Source organism: Harpegnathos saltator, unplaced genomic scaffold, assembly GCF_003227715.2.
Source record: "Harpegnathos saltator strain DR-91 unplaced genomic scaffold, Hsal_v8.6 scaffold555, whole genome shotgun sequence".
In the NCBI taxonomy this organism is placed as follows: Eukaryota; Metazoa; Arthropoda; class Insecta; order Hymenoptera; family Formicidae; genus Harpegnathos; species Harpegnathos saltator.
This window is the reverse complement of record NW_020230377.1, coordinates 915,059-929,052: the sequence shown is the minus strand read 5'-3', so window position 1 is coordinate 929,052 and position 13,994 is coordinate 915,059. Positions and strand designations below refer to the sequence as shown.

The following is a 13,994-nucleotide window of genomic DNA, read 5'->3' as shown; positions in this document are numbered from 1 at the left end:
ATTACAAAGTTTTATAGAATGGTATAAAGCTGCATAAATAATACAAAATATTCTACAAAAGAATAAAAGACATAAGAAGTATATTACGTATATTATCATTATACTTTACTTTCACGCAATTGTTACTTTTTACTTTATTATCTGCTAGATACATATCTAAATTAAAAGATAATTATATAGGATACTACTCATGCCAATATATAACAATTATGTTAATAATTTGTATCAATAAGTTTAATATGGGAACATGTTCTCCTCTTTCCTACATATTATTTTTTTGTCAACTGGTTTTTACAAGTTTATTTAACATAAAATCAGCATTTGTAAGGTAAATGCAGTTTCATGCAACAAAACTAAAACATAACATATAAAAATATTCTTTTTTTTAATTAAATGCATTTATTTCTTAAGAAATTAGTATATTAAAGTATATTAAACTCATGTAGCTAAATGGAGACTAAATTTTTGAAAAGTCTAAAATTCTAATTTCTAATGAAGCCTTCCATATATAATTTAATTATACAGATGACTTGTATGATAGAATAATCTGGCAGGAGAACGATTGAGATTTTAATATATTTCTAATTTATTTAAATAAAAATACAAAAGCATTATAGCAAGAAGTCATTTGAAAAGTCTGTGAACATTCCATAACAAAAAAAAAACTGAACCACTTTCTATATTTTGAAGTTTACATCTCAAGTGTAATTGTGGTACTAATGTTAATAGATTCAAGTACTATTCAATTATCCACTGATGATATTGTCAAATCACTTCGTAAAAACCAATTAAACGATGAATTCTTGAGAATGCCAATTAACCACCAAGAAGACCGATTAAGAATGAGGTTCAGCGTTTCTCAAATCGCACCATTTTGCGGCTGCCATATTTCTAATATTCTATATTCGCAACATCTTCAACGGGGCGAATATTAACATTGCTCTCACATCATAACGAGTCGACGGAGAAAAGGACATTTTGAGTGAAGAAAAAGTTAAAAAAGTTATCGATGTCTCGACACATTTTCGTTGAGGTTCCACTCGAACGGAATTTCACAATTGTGCATAACGCGTGTATACAACACGAAGTAATCGATCGATCGCGCGTTTAAAGCGCACAGAACGCCATGTCAGCGCGCATTCTTGACATTACGGACGCACGGTCGGTTTAAGCGCGGACTTGCGGCAAAGTCGACGCCAAATCGGTCGAGGTCAAACTGTCGTTAAAAAACACGACGAAGAAACGGGGGAGTCCGTCTGGTGATGGAGCGCGGGCGCCGAGTGAGAACCACTGCACACAGTGTTGGAGGAGCACAATATCGCATATACTCACGCACTATTTTCCTTATATTACGCCACATTGCGCTACGAAGAAGCGTGGCGTGAGAGGCGAGAAACGTTAGGCAAACTCGGCTGGTCTTCGATTCTCATCCGGTGATTTACGGCCAAGTGGACGGTAACACGTCACTACCTCCTGTCCCCGCTCCCACCATCGCTGCGTTGTACGCCATTGGTACGCGCCGTGACGAAGCAGTCGCCGCGCTGGTTGGTCGGACACGGTTAGTCACTGTCGAAGTCTCGTAGCGCCAGTTCATCATTGAAGACCTTACCGCCTCGTTCGCCAGAAGGAACCCGCCGTCCCCGATATCACAAAATGGTTGGAGAGGTGTGCCTCATCGAAAACTTAGTAAGTAATCGACGAAGTAGCGAGATACGCGAACGAGCGCGCGAGAGACGTTTCAACGCCAGTTGCAATGATATTCCGTAATAAAAAAATGAGATAACTGTGGGTGTTAAAAAGCCGCGAGCGCGCGACGGCTTTCGTATTCTGTGTACCATGAGACAATATTGCTAGATCAACATGCGGTACCAACTACCAACCTGGTGAAATAAAGGATGTGCATCATGCACAATGCGTACAAAAAATACCGGACCGAGTGGTCGCGGTAAATGTTTGTGAAATGTAGTTCATATAATATAGAACGCGCAAAAAAGAGAGGGAGTTCGAGATAGATAGAGATAGATAAAAATAAGTTGGTGTATGTGAGAGAGAGAGAGAGAGAAAGTCGCATATACTAGGCTAGGCGAAATAGTCGTATCACGTGACAAGATATTGATTTTTACCGACATTTCTTTCAAGAGAATTACACTCACGGGGATTGCGACTCAATTATGGTAAATTAAATATCGTGCGGATGGAAAAAGCCGCGTGACGTCCCATCTCATGCGTGACGAGATATAACGGAATAACTGCATAAAGCTCGAGCACGATTATGTGGTCTGGCAACACTGGCGTATTCGCGCGTGAGTTGTCACACTTTTTCGCGAAATCGTCCCCGACCTTGGAGGCATTGATTCCGCCTTCGTTCCTTTCGCTCAACTGCAGCTGCGAATACCGCAGAACAACTCATCGAGCGTTACGTCAGTCATAAATGATTCCGATTACGCCATCCAGCCGCGCGCGAGACTGATCGCATCGGCGCTGAAGCTGGAAAAATAATAATAAGCCTGGATACTTTTCCATCGGCGAGACAATTACACTAGCAATAATCAGCTTAATTAATTATTAGGGCCTGTCCAAACAGATTCGCACAGTCGTACAGAGCGTGCTCGAGCGAGAGATTAAATCGTATCGTTAATCAATGACGAACGGTGCTGCATTTGTTTCATTTTACGAACTTACATTTTGTCGTATTCATGCAGTCGCATACGTCGTGTCTGTAATTTGGAAGGATAAGAGCGAACTTTCGAATTTTTTCGCATTCGATGAAGAGCCAAATTTTGTACAAAATATATTTATTTTTAATTATAAATTTGAAAGTTTAAATATTTGAAAACTGTTGTTATGGAGATTGTTCGTATTGAGTGAAATTATAAGTCTTTAAATACAATGCCATATTTTGCATATGTCGACTGTTTGTTATTATATCTTATCACTAACATGATTGTCAGATATTTGTTCTTTTCCCCTATATCTGTTTTATTACATTAATATATATTTAAACAGCTGATATTCAATAAACAGAAATATTCTGTTAAGAACACATGTCATTAATATGATCAATTTTTATAGGAAGACTTGACCAGCAAGCTTGAGAAAGCAGGTGATAAGTTGGTGGTGATTGATTTCTTTGCTATATGGTGTGGACCATGCAAGATGATTGGACCTAAGGTGGCGGAGTTGGCAAAGGTTTTTTATCATATCATTAATTGCTATATTAAATTGAATTATTATATTATTTATTTAATATATTTACACACACACACAAATATATACATTATAGGAAATGGAGGATGTTATCTTTCTCAAAGTTGATGTGGATGAATGTGAAGATGTTGCTGCACAATATCAAATAAGCAGTATGCCCACATTTGTTTTTATAAAAAACTCCAAAGTGGTATGTATTAAATTTAAATTAATTTAACAAGTTCAACCAATTGAATATTAGATTTTTCTGCATTAATAATAGAATTGGCTAAATAGAGATACAATTTTGTCAATAATTAAATTTTTATTTTCAGCTGGAGTCCTTTGCTGGCGCAAATTACGATAAACTTAAAAATACAATTCAAAAGCACAAGTAATTCGCTCTGTCATGATCGTTTAAATATATTATATTTTTAAGTGAAATTACTTAATTAGCATTGTTTTACACAAACAATATATATAGCTTCTATATATAATATATAGAGGTTTTAAATATGAATGAAATTTTACTTAGCTTTATGCATGTTGAAAAGGGATGAGGCAAAGTCAGTTTTTCTGCAAAAAAGATGTAATCAGCTTATAAATATCTATAAACAATATATTAAGTAAACAAAAGCAGTTTACAATATTTATATGTAACTAGTTATGAAAATTTATCCACGACTGCAAATATTTAATGCAAAATGATAAAATTGTAGTTATGATATTGTTAAGCCTGTTATAATAATAGCATGCTATGCTACAATTTGCACGATTAAACATGCATTTGTAAATGTATACTAGTATATATTTTATATTTGTCATTTTACGTATGAATATGCCATGCGAATCGATACTGCTAATAAACTACAACAAATTTCTTAACAATGCAAATACTTTTTGAGTAGTTGATTCAACGTATGATACGTATAATCTAAGAATAGAAGTATATCCGAGTACTCGTTAAATACAAGAATACTTAAGCTATTTCAGGAATGAGACTAATTTGAGTGGCTCAGAAATAATAATTTACATGAAAAATTTTAATTATTTAGATGTAAACATCAGCAATAAAGATATTAGAAAAAGAATATTCTACAAGTTATATATACAAGAGGAATTCCTACCACTATAATAATAGTTTCATATTTATCTAAGCACGAAAAATAAATTATTTATTACAATACATAATTTTGCATGAATGATGGTGAAGTATGACAAGGCATTTGTTTACAGTCCTTTTTTACGTTTGATTTCAACAGGGCTCTATTTGACGCGCTTATAATATCTATTTAATCTTTAGGCCTTCTGGCTTACAAGTGAGCTGATCTAATTAGAAATATAAAGAATTCTTAAATTGATATATTAAGCCGTAAGAGACTTGAAAATAAAGATGTTTGACATATAATTGAATTATATTACATCTGACTTACGATTGAGTCATGTCACAACACTCGATTCTTCTTTAAAGATAGTGGCGACTCTCAGCGGAGATTTTGACACTAAGGAAAGTGGTTAATCGACTTTCTGGCGCTGTCTGGTGGTGTCGTGGCAAAAAGCGATACGAGTAGTACGACTCAACGATAGGTGAGCCATTCTTTTTATTCCACAGTTTTACGACTCAACGGTGGGTCAGCCAACATTTTTTATTTCGTAAGTAGTACAGTCTAGACAAACTTTCAGCTTTGATGCTTCCTTTTCAGAACGCTCCATTCGGTGTGTAACTTACGTACGTATGTAAATAGATTAAATTATCGTTATTAAATAATTGAATAATACACGAGTTCATCGATTTCTTGCGGTGTGATTTTTATATCTGCCACTATTTATTCTTAGGACCCGTGATCCGGTGACACCGGTAAGAAAATATTTCGCTAAGCGGTATATTGTCACAATAACATAAGACTAATTATGCAATATATAAAAAGTTTACGTAAATCTTATTCACGTTGCGATCTCTATCGTAAATATATACATACATGACGCAATATCGGAGTTAATATTTTGCTAATTTTATTATCTATAACATTTTTTAACGTGTCCGTTTTAGAAACGTCAACACGAACACCGTCAAACACGGCGTTATTTTTATCTTATCGTGAGAAATATAATTTATCCACAGTAGAATTAAGAGATTAAGCTAACACCTTCATTCTTGTTTCAGGAATATGAAATGGCAAAATTCGTAGCGTGTATTGTATTAGTTTATTTAGGTGTATGTTGTAATATATTAAATGCAGATGAAAGTCATGATGAGGATGTTAGGAATGCGACACATAAGCCACCTTACAAGAGTCCAGAACCTTCCGGCTTTGCTTACTTAGCAGAGCACTTTGACAGTAAAGAAAGGTTTAAAAACACATGGGTATTATCAGAAGCAAAGAAGGATGATATTGATGAAGATATTGCAAAATATGATGGTAAAGCTTTTATATTTTTATACAAGTTTTTATTTATTATTATATGTAATTTTTACTTATATATTTATATTTATATTTTATATTGTTTTAAACAAATTCCATCTAGTAAAACATTAAATAAATATTCATTACTTTACCATCCTTTTATTATTTATTAGGAAGTTGGTCCACCGAAGAGCTGAAAAGACATGCCGAGAATGGAGATTTTGGACTAGTGCTTAAAAGCAAAGCTAGACATGCTGCCATTTCTACATTATTAACTAAGCCATTTTATTTTAAAGACAAACCTTTGATTGTACAATATGAAGTTAATTTCCAAGAAGGACAGGAATGTGGTGGTGCCTACCTTAAGTTACTCACATTGGATGATAATTATAGTGACTTGAAACAGTTTCAAGATAAAACACCATATGTGATAATGTTTGGGCCTGATAAATGTGGCAATGATCATAAGGTATTATTTACTTTTTCCAAATTATGTTGATACAACTAATAGCATATATTTTGCTTTCTCCTGTTTTATTGTATTATAATAGCAGGAGGAAAAGATAAGTTAAAGTTCAGTTGATTCAGCTTTAATGTTGTGGAAATGTTTTGAGCTTTACACTTAAAACTTATATTTCCTTCTGCACTTTTAGCTGCATTTTATATTCCGACATCAGAACCCACTAAATGGTACAATCACAGAGAAACACTGTAAGAAGGCAAAGGATCGGCTAGAAGACTATTTCAAGGATAAAAATCCACATCTGTACACTCTGATTATACGGCCTGATAACAGCTACGAGATTAAAGTGGACAATAAAATACTAAATTCAGGTTCATTGATGGATGATTTTATTCCACCAGTGAATCCACCTCTAGAGATAGAGGATCCCGACGACAAGCAACCAGAGGATTGGGATGATAGAGAAAAAATCCCCGACCCATTGGCGGTTAAGCCAGACGACTGGGACGAAGATGCACCAGTGCAAATTGTCGATGAGACGGATATTATGCCTGAGGGATGGCTCGAGGACGAACCACCCACGATATCGAATCCGAATGCGGTCAAACCCGACGATTGGGACGATGTGATGGATGGCGAATGGGAGGCACCGGAAGTATTGAATCCGAAATGCGCCGACGCTCCCGGCTGCGGACCATACAAGCAGAATATGAAGAAGAATCCGCGATATAAGGGGAAATGGCTGGCGCCGCTTATTAACAATCCCAATTACAAAGGAAAGTGGAAGCCTAGACTTATACATAACCCCGACTACTTTAACGACGAACATCCGTTCGAAATGTTACCGATTGTACGTAGCCGATAACAAATCGCTGTTATCTCTCTGTCTCTTTATCTCTCTATTCTTCATTTCCTTTAATGTATGAAAACTTAGGTCTTGTGGAGGGTACAATTTGCGATGCTCGACATGAAATTGTTTTAGAGCGCTGTTGGTTTTGAGCTGTGGTCAATGTCACCCGACATATATTTTGATAATATTATTATCACGGACGATGAAGAAGTCGCGAGGAAATGGGCGGACGATACCTTCGAGATTCGACGTGTTAAGATCGCCAAGGAAAATGTAAGTGTTTTTTTCAGTCACGATTTAGACGTTCTTTCGTTGTCATATACATTGAAAATAAGTAGACCCATGCGAGCAGATCACATTTTATCAAAATCAAAATTCGATGTTTAACAAATCCTTCATCTTGTTGCGAATTGTGATACGCAGGACTCTTTGTGGGGTCGAATGATGAAAGCGATGAATTATAAGCCAGGCTGGTGGGCATTATATTTCGTGTATTGTGCGATACCAGTTGTAGCTTACATCTGGTATTTGTACAAGCGATGTCGTGAGGTATAACACTCACGTAGATATTTAATGCAAAGTATAAAAGACACTGAAGAAGTACTCGCTTAGTGATGTATCAATTCTGAAATATTGGAGCAATTGATTAAATCTGGAGATACGAAAACTTCAAGTATTTTGAATCTTTCTCTGCGAAAGAATCGACATTTTTTTCTTTAGCCTTTTTCTTTGGATCTTATTTTATTGAAATTCGTTTGTCTTATATACATAAGATTAAAAAATAAATTTATCTATTCCAATCTTCCAGAATTAAGATATATTATTGTATATACAAAAGTCAATAACATACATGTTTTAGATATGTATTTATACCTAAATCATTCGTATAATACTTGCTTTACGGTAGATATTGATGAACTCTAATTATAGAATAATGTTAGTCTTCATTTCACAATCCCTATGTATTTATCCTCAAAGTGCTAAGAAAAATCAAAACATTACCCTCGTAATGTCTCACGAATGGTTCTAAATGTTTATAATAGCTTTGTTCGTACGCTAGAAAACGTGTACATATACATTTGGTATTTATTTGATTCAGTGGAGCATATGGAAACGGATCGTGAACTTTACCACGGATCATCCGTGGATATGGACAGTATATATATCAGTATTTTTAATCCCAATAGTGCTGATAGTATATTGTTGCTGCTATGAGGTAAATACATAAAATTAGTGCGATGTATATATGTGTGCGTAATATAAATGCGTAATCAAAATCGGCTAGAGTACATAATGCGCACTTGTAAATATTAATCCTATTGAAGGTACGATCTAGTTTATTCCCATAAATATCTCGAAATTGTGAATGTTATATTTTATGTCTTTCTACTACATTTTCCCATCGGTTGCTTCGTTGAGTATATTAGATTCTAATCATTGTACGTGGTATTGTTTATTATCCTCGTTGCTACATTAACGCAAAGTATAGTGAGTTAAAAATGTTGTTTATATCATGTCAAAGGATAATGTCATGTATCAGGATAAATCGGAATCGAAAGAAGAGGAAGATAAACAGCTCATGGATATAAACGATGATCTCGCGGACATCGCGAAAGATGAATTGCAATCCCCGAATCTTGAGCTTTCTGATCAGCAGCCTATTATCGAAGAAATAGAAGATAAAGAGACTGGAACAGAGGAAATAATCGAGGGCGATAAGGTCAGCAATCAAAGCGTAAAACACGATAGTGAAAATCTTAAATTTGAAATTTCTACTTGTACGATATATAAACTTTTCTTTTTGCTGCAGGATGCACCACTACTCAGTGGCGAAGGACCACGTCGAAGAAAACCAAATAAAGAGTAATACAAAAAATTTTTAAAGAAAATTATTGCGCTGGTATTTATGTAATATTATCACATTCCACACTACACTTGCCACTGTGGATAGTAGGGTTACCAAATCACTAGTAAAGTCAGTCACTGAGATGTGATCAATAGTATTTAATTCCATGTCTATATAAGAGGGTACTGACACGACTTCGTATATAAATTGTCACCGATATATTTGAGGAAGCTGTTCTTGGATTATATACGCTTTCATATGAGAATGCATATACGATGCATCTGTATTACAAAAAAAAAAAAAGAAAAAACAAAACATTGCAAAAGTATCGTCCATTAGAGAACAGGAAATGCTCTAATAGCACATGATGTTTCTCTCTCTGTATTTGTGTTTTTCTGATTATGATCTTATGAAGTGTTGTAGCGTTAAGAGAATAGGCTCGTTTCGTTCGGTTCATAGACGGTTCATTAATACAATTGGGCAAATAGATGTTTGTAGAGAAATCGACCGATTATAAGTGAAACATATGAATAAGAGAGACGTGTCATTCGATACCGTATATACCGTATACTTTAACTATTATGGTGGAGTCAAATGTAGCTGCAGTTCCTAGGTAGCATTGCCCGACAATGCTGTACAAAAACGTGCAAACTAATTTTTATTTCACCTACAACTCTACGCATATACAGCCGTTTTTTCTTGAATATTATAAAAATACACGATAGAAAATGCAAAGGAGATAGATTTCTATTCATAGAATCCCATCTGCCTGAAACACAAGGACATTTTTATGTGTGCACACTGATCTGCCACCATAATAGTTGAGAGATAAAATTTATCTTTATCATTAATTATTCCATATACTATTCGTCAATTTCGATGTGTTATCGAGCTCTTTGAGTTAAGAATAAGTCCATCTATAAGGTACATATAAATGTAATCAGGTACTACGTTATTTGTATCGATTGATCGTGAAATAAAATCCAAAGAGACAAAAATAAAGGAGCTAAATAGTCGAAATGTAATATTGCTTCACATATGCTACGCTTCCTTGTTAAATCACATAAAAGACATTGCGCGAGTAAATATAGACTGTAGATACACGTCGACGATAAAATACATTTTTCGTTCAACAGGACGCAATTACGACGCGATCGCTCTCAGCGAGTTGATTTAACCAAACAACGACACTAATTTCTCCGCGGTAATAATGTCTACTCGTGATCGCCACGTTTCTTCCTGATGACACGTTGACCAAAGTGGCCAATTCACGAATATTCAGCGGAATATTCGAACTGTTTTGAACGCCCATTGATCGGCTGCGAAGCGTCTCATTCCGCTGAACGCAGCCATTGACTAGCAGAGCTTATCGCTGAGCTCTGATGGCATGATTTGCACGTGGGCACGGCACGTTGCGACAAATGTCCGGGCAATTTCGTGTGCACCGCCATACACCTCGTGCACAACACACAGCCGCAGGACCAACAGTGATGCTGAAACGGGATGGTTGTTATCAAACAGAAAGAATGAACATGTGTTTCAATCAATATCCGAATAACACTTCAGCGAGTATACCTTTTTATTAAAAGCATCAAATGTGGTAGAGCACCCGCATTCTTCCATATTTCGCGACGACTTCCAATCCAAAGCGACCGTCTTCAATTCATTCTCCAATTGATTCATTTTTAACTTCGCCTTCATCTTTTCATCGTGGTTCGCGGTATTCTCGATTATGGTCTTCGGCAGAGTCTCCATGAATTTATTGTCGAACTTATGCTTTCCTTTTTTTTGCGTGTTATTTATATTTAGAAGTTGCCCCAGAGAATTGACTTGCTGTCAAGGGCAGAGAATCGGAATTTTAAATGCGACTGTCAATAGCAATTCTTCAAAGTTACACGGGTCTAGCAAAGAATCCATTCGTCTACAGATCATTCGAATCAATCCATACACTTGTGCTCTTCATCGAACTTGCAATATGTACCTTCAATAGAAGCTTCACATGATCTTCCAAGGAGCTGGTGTGATCGTAGATTGATAAAAGCAAGTCTTCGCACGATTCTCTCGGGTGTACACCGTTCTCGAATCTGAAGTACAAGCCCCTCCAAAGACTAGAAAATAGTTTGAATTAAATTGCGGACTATGAGGCTACACGGATTAACGTGTGTTCGTATAAAAGATACATATTTATTACACGATAGATTGGGGTGCCAATTTAGGTTGAAGAACATCGGTGGAGTCGTCGCTGTTATAACGACTGCATCTGTAGATCGGGTTTATATACTCATTCGTGTTATTCGCGAAGTAACCCCACAACGAATACGTACGTTCAGATAATCTAAAACGATAATTTCTGCTTACATTTTCTCTTCATAAAAACTCATCACAGGAGAGCAAAAGATGTCGAGAAGCGAGGTGATACCTTAATATCTGCCTTTCTTTCTCCGAATTGCCGATAAACGTGCCGTGTTGACAACTATGTACATGATCGTGTAACGTCAGCAGGAAATATTCGTTAAATTGAAATTTGTATGGATACTGTCGTAACAACTGGTACGTTGCGTCTATGAACTGTGTAAATACTGGAGCGAGTTCTTTACCGTCACTGCTGACGTAGCCACACCGGTCGCTGAATTTGTGACCAAACGATAGCCAGTCTTTTTCTATTAAAGCCTTACAAAAAAAGTTTTCTGAATAAAAACACAAAAACACACACACATATATACATAGCCTCTTAAAAAATATATTTTTGCGATTACTCACTTGAAAACCTTGAATAGTTCTGTAAAATGGATCTAGCAATAATGCAGCCAGAGAGCACACTTGCGCGGTACGATCCCATCCGTCGCTGCAGTGCACAACCACGCTTACACCGTTTGAAACTGCCCGTGCGATAAACCAAGCTGTCTCCAAGATGGAGCGAATATGTTTCAACCAACCGCTGCTTTCTAGACCACTTAAAAACGCACTCATGGAAGTCGATCTTTGTACTAAATTCGAAGAGACGTAAGTATGGATCCAATATACTTCTATCAGATAATTGTTTTAGAGAAAGGTGTCATACTCACGGTCCATAAGCTTATTTAAACTTGTCCTCATCACGTGGATGTTTTCTATCCCAAAGAAATGAAATTTAATATTGTCATAGAAATTCTCATTTTCGTATCCTTTTCCTGCAGCTCTATTAGCAAAAGCATTAATCTAATCCAAACAAAAAGAAAAATGTCGGTTTTAATTCAATTTAATTTTTAATATCTCATATTTTATGAATAGAATTATAATTTGAAAGCTATGTATTTTTATTGATTATGCAGCAGGAAAGATAAATTTTATAGTTTAATTCAAATACTCACTCGTGGCCTTGTATCTACTACATACATGTATCTTGAATTAGGATTTGTACATAATATATTATACATCATTTCTTCATCCTCTGGACATCTTGCACTAAATCCTGAAAGTGGTTGACTACAACGACAAATGGCAGCCTAAAAATTCATTTGTATATTTATTTCATTCAGTAAATAAATGCTGTGCTATTTAGTTTGTTATTCTTTGCAAACCTTGTTTGAGTGCAAGTAAGTTAAAACTGGTAACCTTCCTCTGCTTCTAAACTTTGCACTACCCAATAGAACATTATTAGTGCTTTTACTAGGAACATATAAGTACCTTGGATAAGTATCACAAAGCTAAAAAATTAATGTAACTTAATTATATACACATAAAAGAGAAGAAAAATACAAGAAAAGGATATTTACTTCATAATTAGAATTTAAATATGAAAGTGACCATTCTTCATTTGGGACACCTTGCCGTTGAAATTCACTTTGTACATTGAAAAAATTCCATCCTGCATGTTTAGGTAACATATCTTCACTTCCTTGATAATTGAAGCAATATAAATCTTCTAGACTAGCTGTAGATGAAAAAAAGGAAAAAAACATGAATATTGAATCACGTCATACATATATACATGTATATTGATATGTACCTAAGAAAAAGATTGTATAGCTAAATAATTGTTTTTTAACACTAATTCCTTGTTATATAACTATATCTATACAACATATTTTTTTAGCAAAGATGGTTGTATCTATTTCTTAATCAGAAATTTCAATTTTAAATATAGATATATCTATAAGATGTGCACATAAGACACAATTAATTTTTTTTTACCTGGACAAGATAATTTCAATAAAGTGAGATAAATCTCATGGCAATCACGTTCCTTTGGAATAACAAATGTGGTAATAAAGAAATGTTTACACTTAATATACAATGGCGATCCTCTTGTAGTCAATGGTTGTTTTTCTATATTAGATATATGCGTATATAATACCTGCAAGGATAATGATATGCCACTGTTAAATAATAAATCATCTCTGTAACTCTGAATCAAACAACTATTAATGACTATATAACTTACCCATATTTTCTTCTTCCCACTTCTCTCAACAAATATAAGATGTGTCACTGTTAGATAAAGCGTACCAATAGAATGATTGATACTATATTTATCCAACATTCTTACATTTTCTACCTGCAAATATACTACTTTATAAAAAAATTTACACTATATACAAATATTAAATAAAAAGTCGTTTAATACCTTAGGAACCTTTATTTGCTCCATCTTTATAGCTTATAAGAAATCGCGTTTATATCGAATAGCTATCTATTTTGCGTAGGCGATTACAGCAATTAACATACATACACGTAATTCGCGTTTCATGATATAATTACGGATTAAGAAAGATTCATTTATTATAAATGTTCGTGTATGCTATTTATATACCGACACCTGTTATATATCTAAACTAATAGACAAGGTTGCTATTCCTTTTTGGAATGACAGGAGGAAAACACTATGCACTAGATTTGTTCTTTTTGGTTAATCTTCCCGCATTAGATTATATTAAAAAAATATATATAAATAAATATATCTGTAAGAGAATAATAAGTAAATAATAAGTAAGTTAATAATAAATATATCTGTAAGTTAATAATCCTATGTAAACTCTGTATTGGCCCGTTAAAAGAACGGGTCGAATAATTCCCTAAGGCCTGGTCTACAATACATGTCGTAAAGTTGTAAGCTGTAAAGGTTTCTACAATGAGGTTGTAGTAGTATGCAGTAGGCAAATTGACCAATCACAGTCGATTATTCTTCGATCGTAAAGAGAACAATCGATCGTGATTGGTCAATTTGCCTACTGCACTACTACAACCTCATTGTAGAATGACCTT

At 34.8% G+C, this 13,994-nt stretch overlaps 3 protein-coding genes across 8 annotated transcripts; 2 read left to right on the top strand and 1 right to left on the bottom strand.

Moving 5' to 3' along the window:
* The first annotated feature begins 1,234 nt into the window (after positions 1-1,234).
* Positions 1,235-4,080, top strand: LOC105182248 (thioredoxin-2). Of its 2 annotated transcripts, none has more exons than XM_011139548.3 (4): positions 1,235-1,686; positions 3,073-3,189; positions 3,284-3,397; positions 3,522-4,080. In XM_011139548.3, exons 1-4 carry the CDS (start codon positions 1,654-1,656, stop codon positions 3,582-3,584), a joined length of 327 nt encoding a protein of 108 aa, XP_011137850.1. In that variant the 5' UTR covers positions 1,235-1,653; the 3' UTR covers positions 3,585-4,080. The 2 variants fall into 2 exon arrangements, with proteins under 2 accessions (XP_011137850.1, XP_011137851.1); XM_011139549.3 differs by lacking the exon at positions 1,235-1,686 and adding an exon at positions 2,156-2,174.
* Positions 4,081-4,841: 761 nt separating this feature from the next.
* On the top strand, positions 4,842-9,752 carry LOC105182250 (calnexin). 5 transcript variants are annotated; one of them, XM_011139551.3, is made up of 9 exons: positions 4,842-4,915; positions 5,023-5,044; positions 5,351-5,606; positions 5,765-6,060; positions 6,245-6,904; positions 7,037-7,177; positions 8,004-8,120; positions 8,427-8,624; positions 8,715-9,752. In XM_011139551.3, exons 3-9 carry the CDS (start codon positions 5,360-5,362, stop codon positions 8,769-8,771), a joined length of 1,716 nt encoding a protein of 571 aa, XP_011137853.1. In that variant the 5' UTR covers positions 4,842-4,915; positions 5,023-5,044; positions 5,351-5,359; the 3' UTR covers positions 8,772-9,752. The 5 variants fall into 5 exon arrangements, with proteins under 5 accessions (XP_011137853.1, XP_011137854.1, XP_011137857.1 ...); XM_011139552.3 differs by lacking the exon at positions 5,023-5,044 and having other exon boundaries at positions 4,851-4,915; XM_011139555.3 differs by lacking the exon at positions 8,004-8,120 and adding an exon at positions 7,328-7,453 and having other exon boundaries at positions 4,860-5,044; positions 8,445-8,624.
* Mtmr6 (Myotubularin related protein 6) lies at positions 9,652-13,621 on the bottom strand. The gene is made up of 13 exons (XM_011139550.3): positions 13,357-13,621; positions 13,174-13,287; positions 12,924-13,086; positions 12,506-12,663; positions 12,311-12,436; positions 12,101-12,235; positions 11,816-11,948; positions 11,511-11,737; positions 11,170-11,420; positions 10,942-11,085; positions 10,732-10,858; positions 10,326-10,583; positions 9,652-10,243 (listed from the first exon to the last, which is right to left on the bottom strand). Exons 1-13 carry the CDS (start codon positions 13,378-13,380, stop codon positions 10,082-10,084), a joined length of 2,022 nt encoding a protein of 673 aa, XP_011137852.1. The 5' UTR covers positions 13,381-13,621; the 3' UTR covers positions 9,652-10,081.
* Between the last annotated feature and the right edge of the window lie 373 nt (positions 13,622-13,994).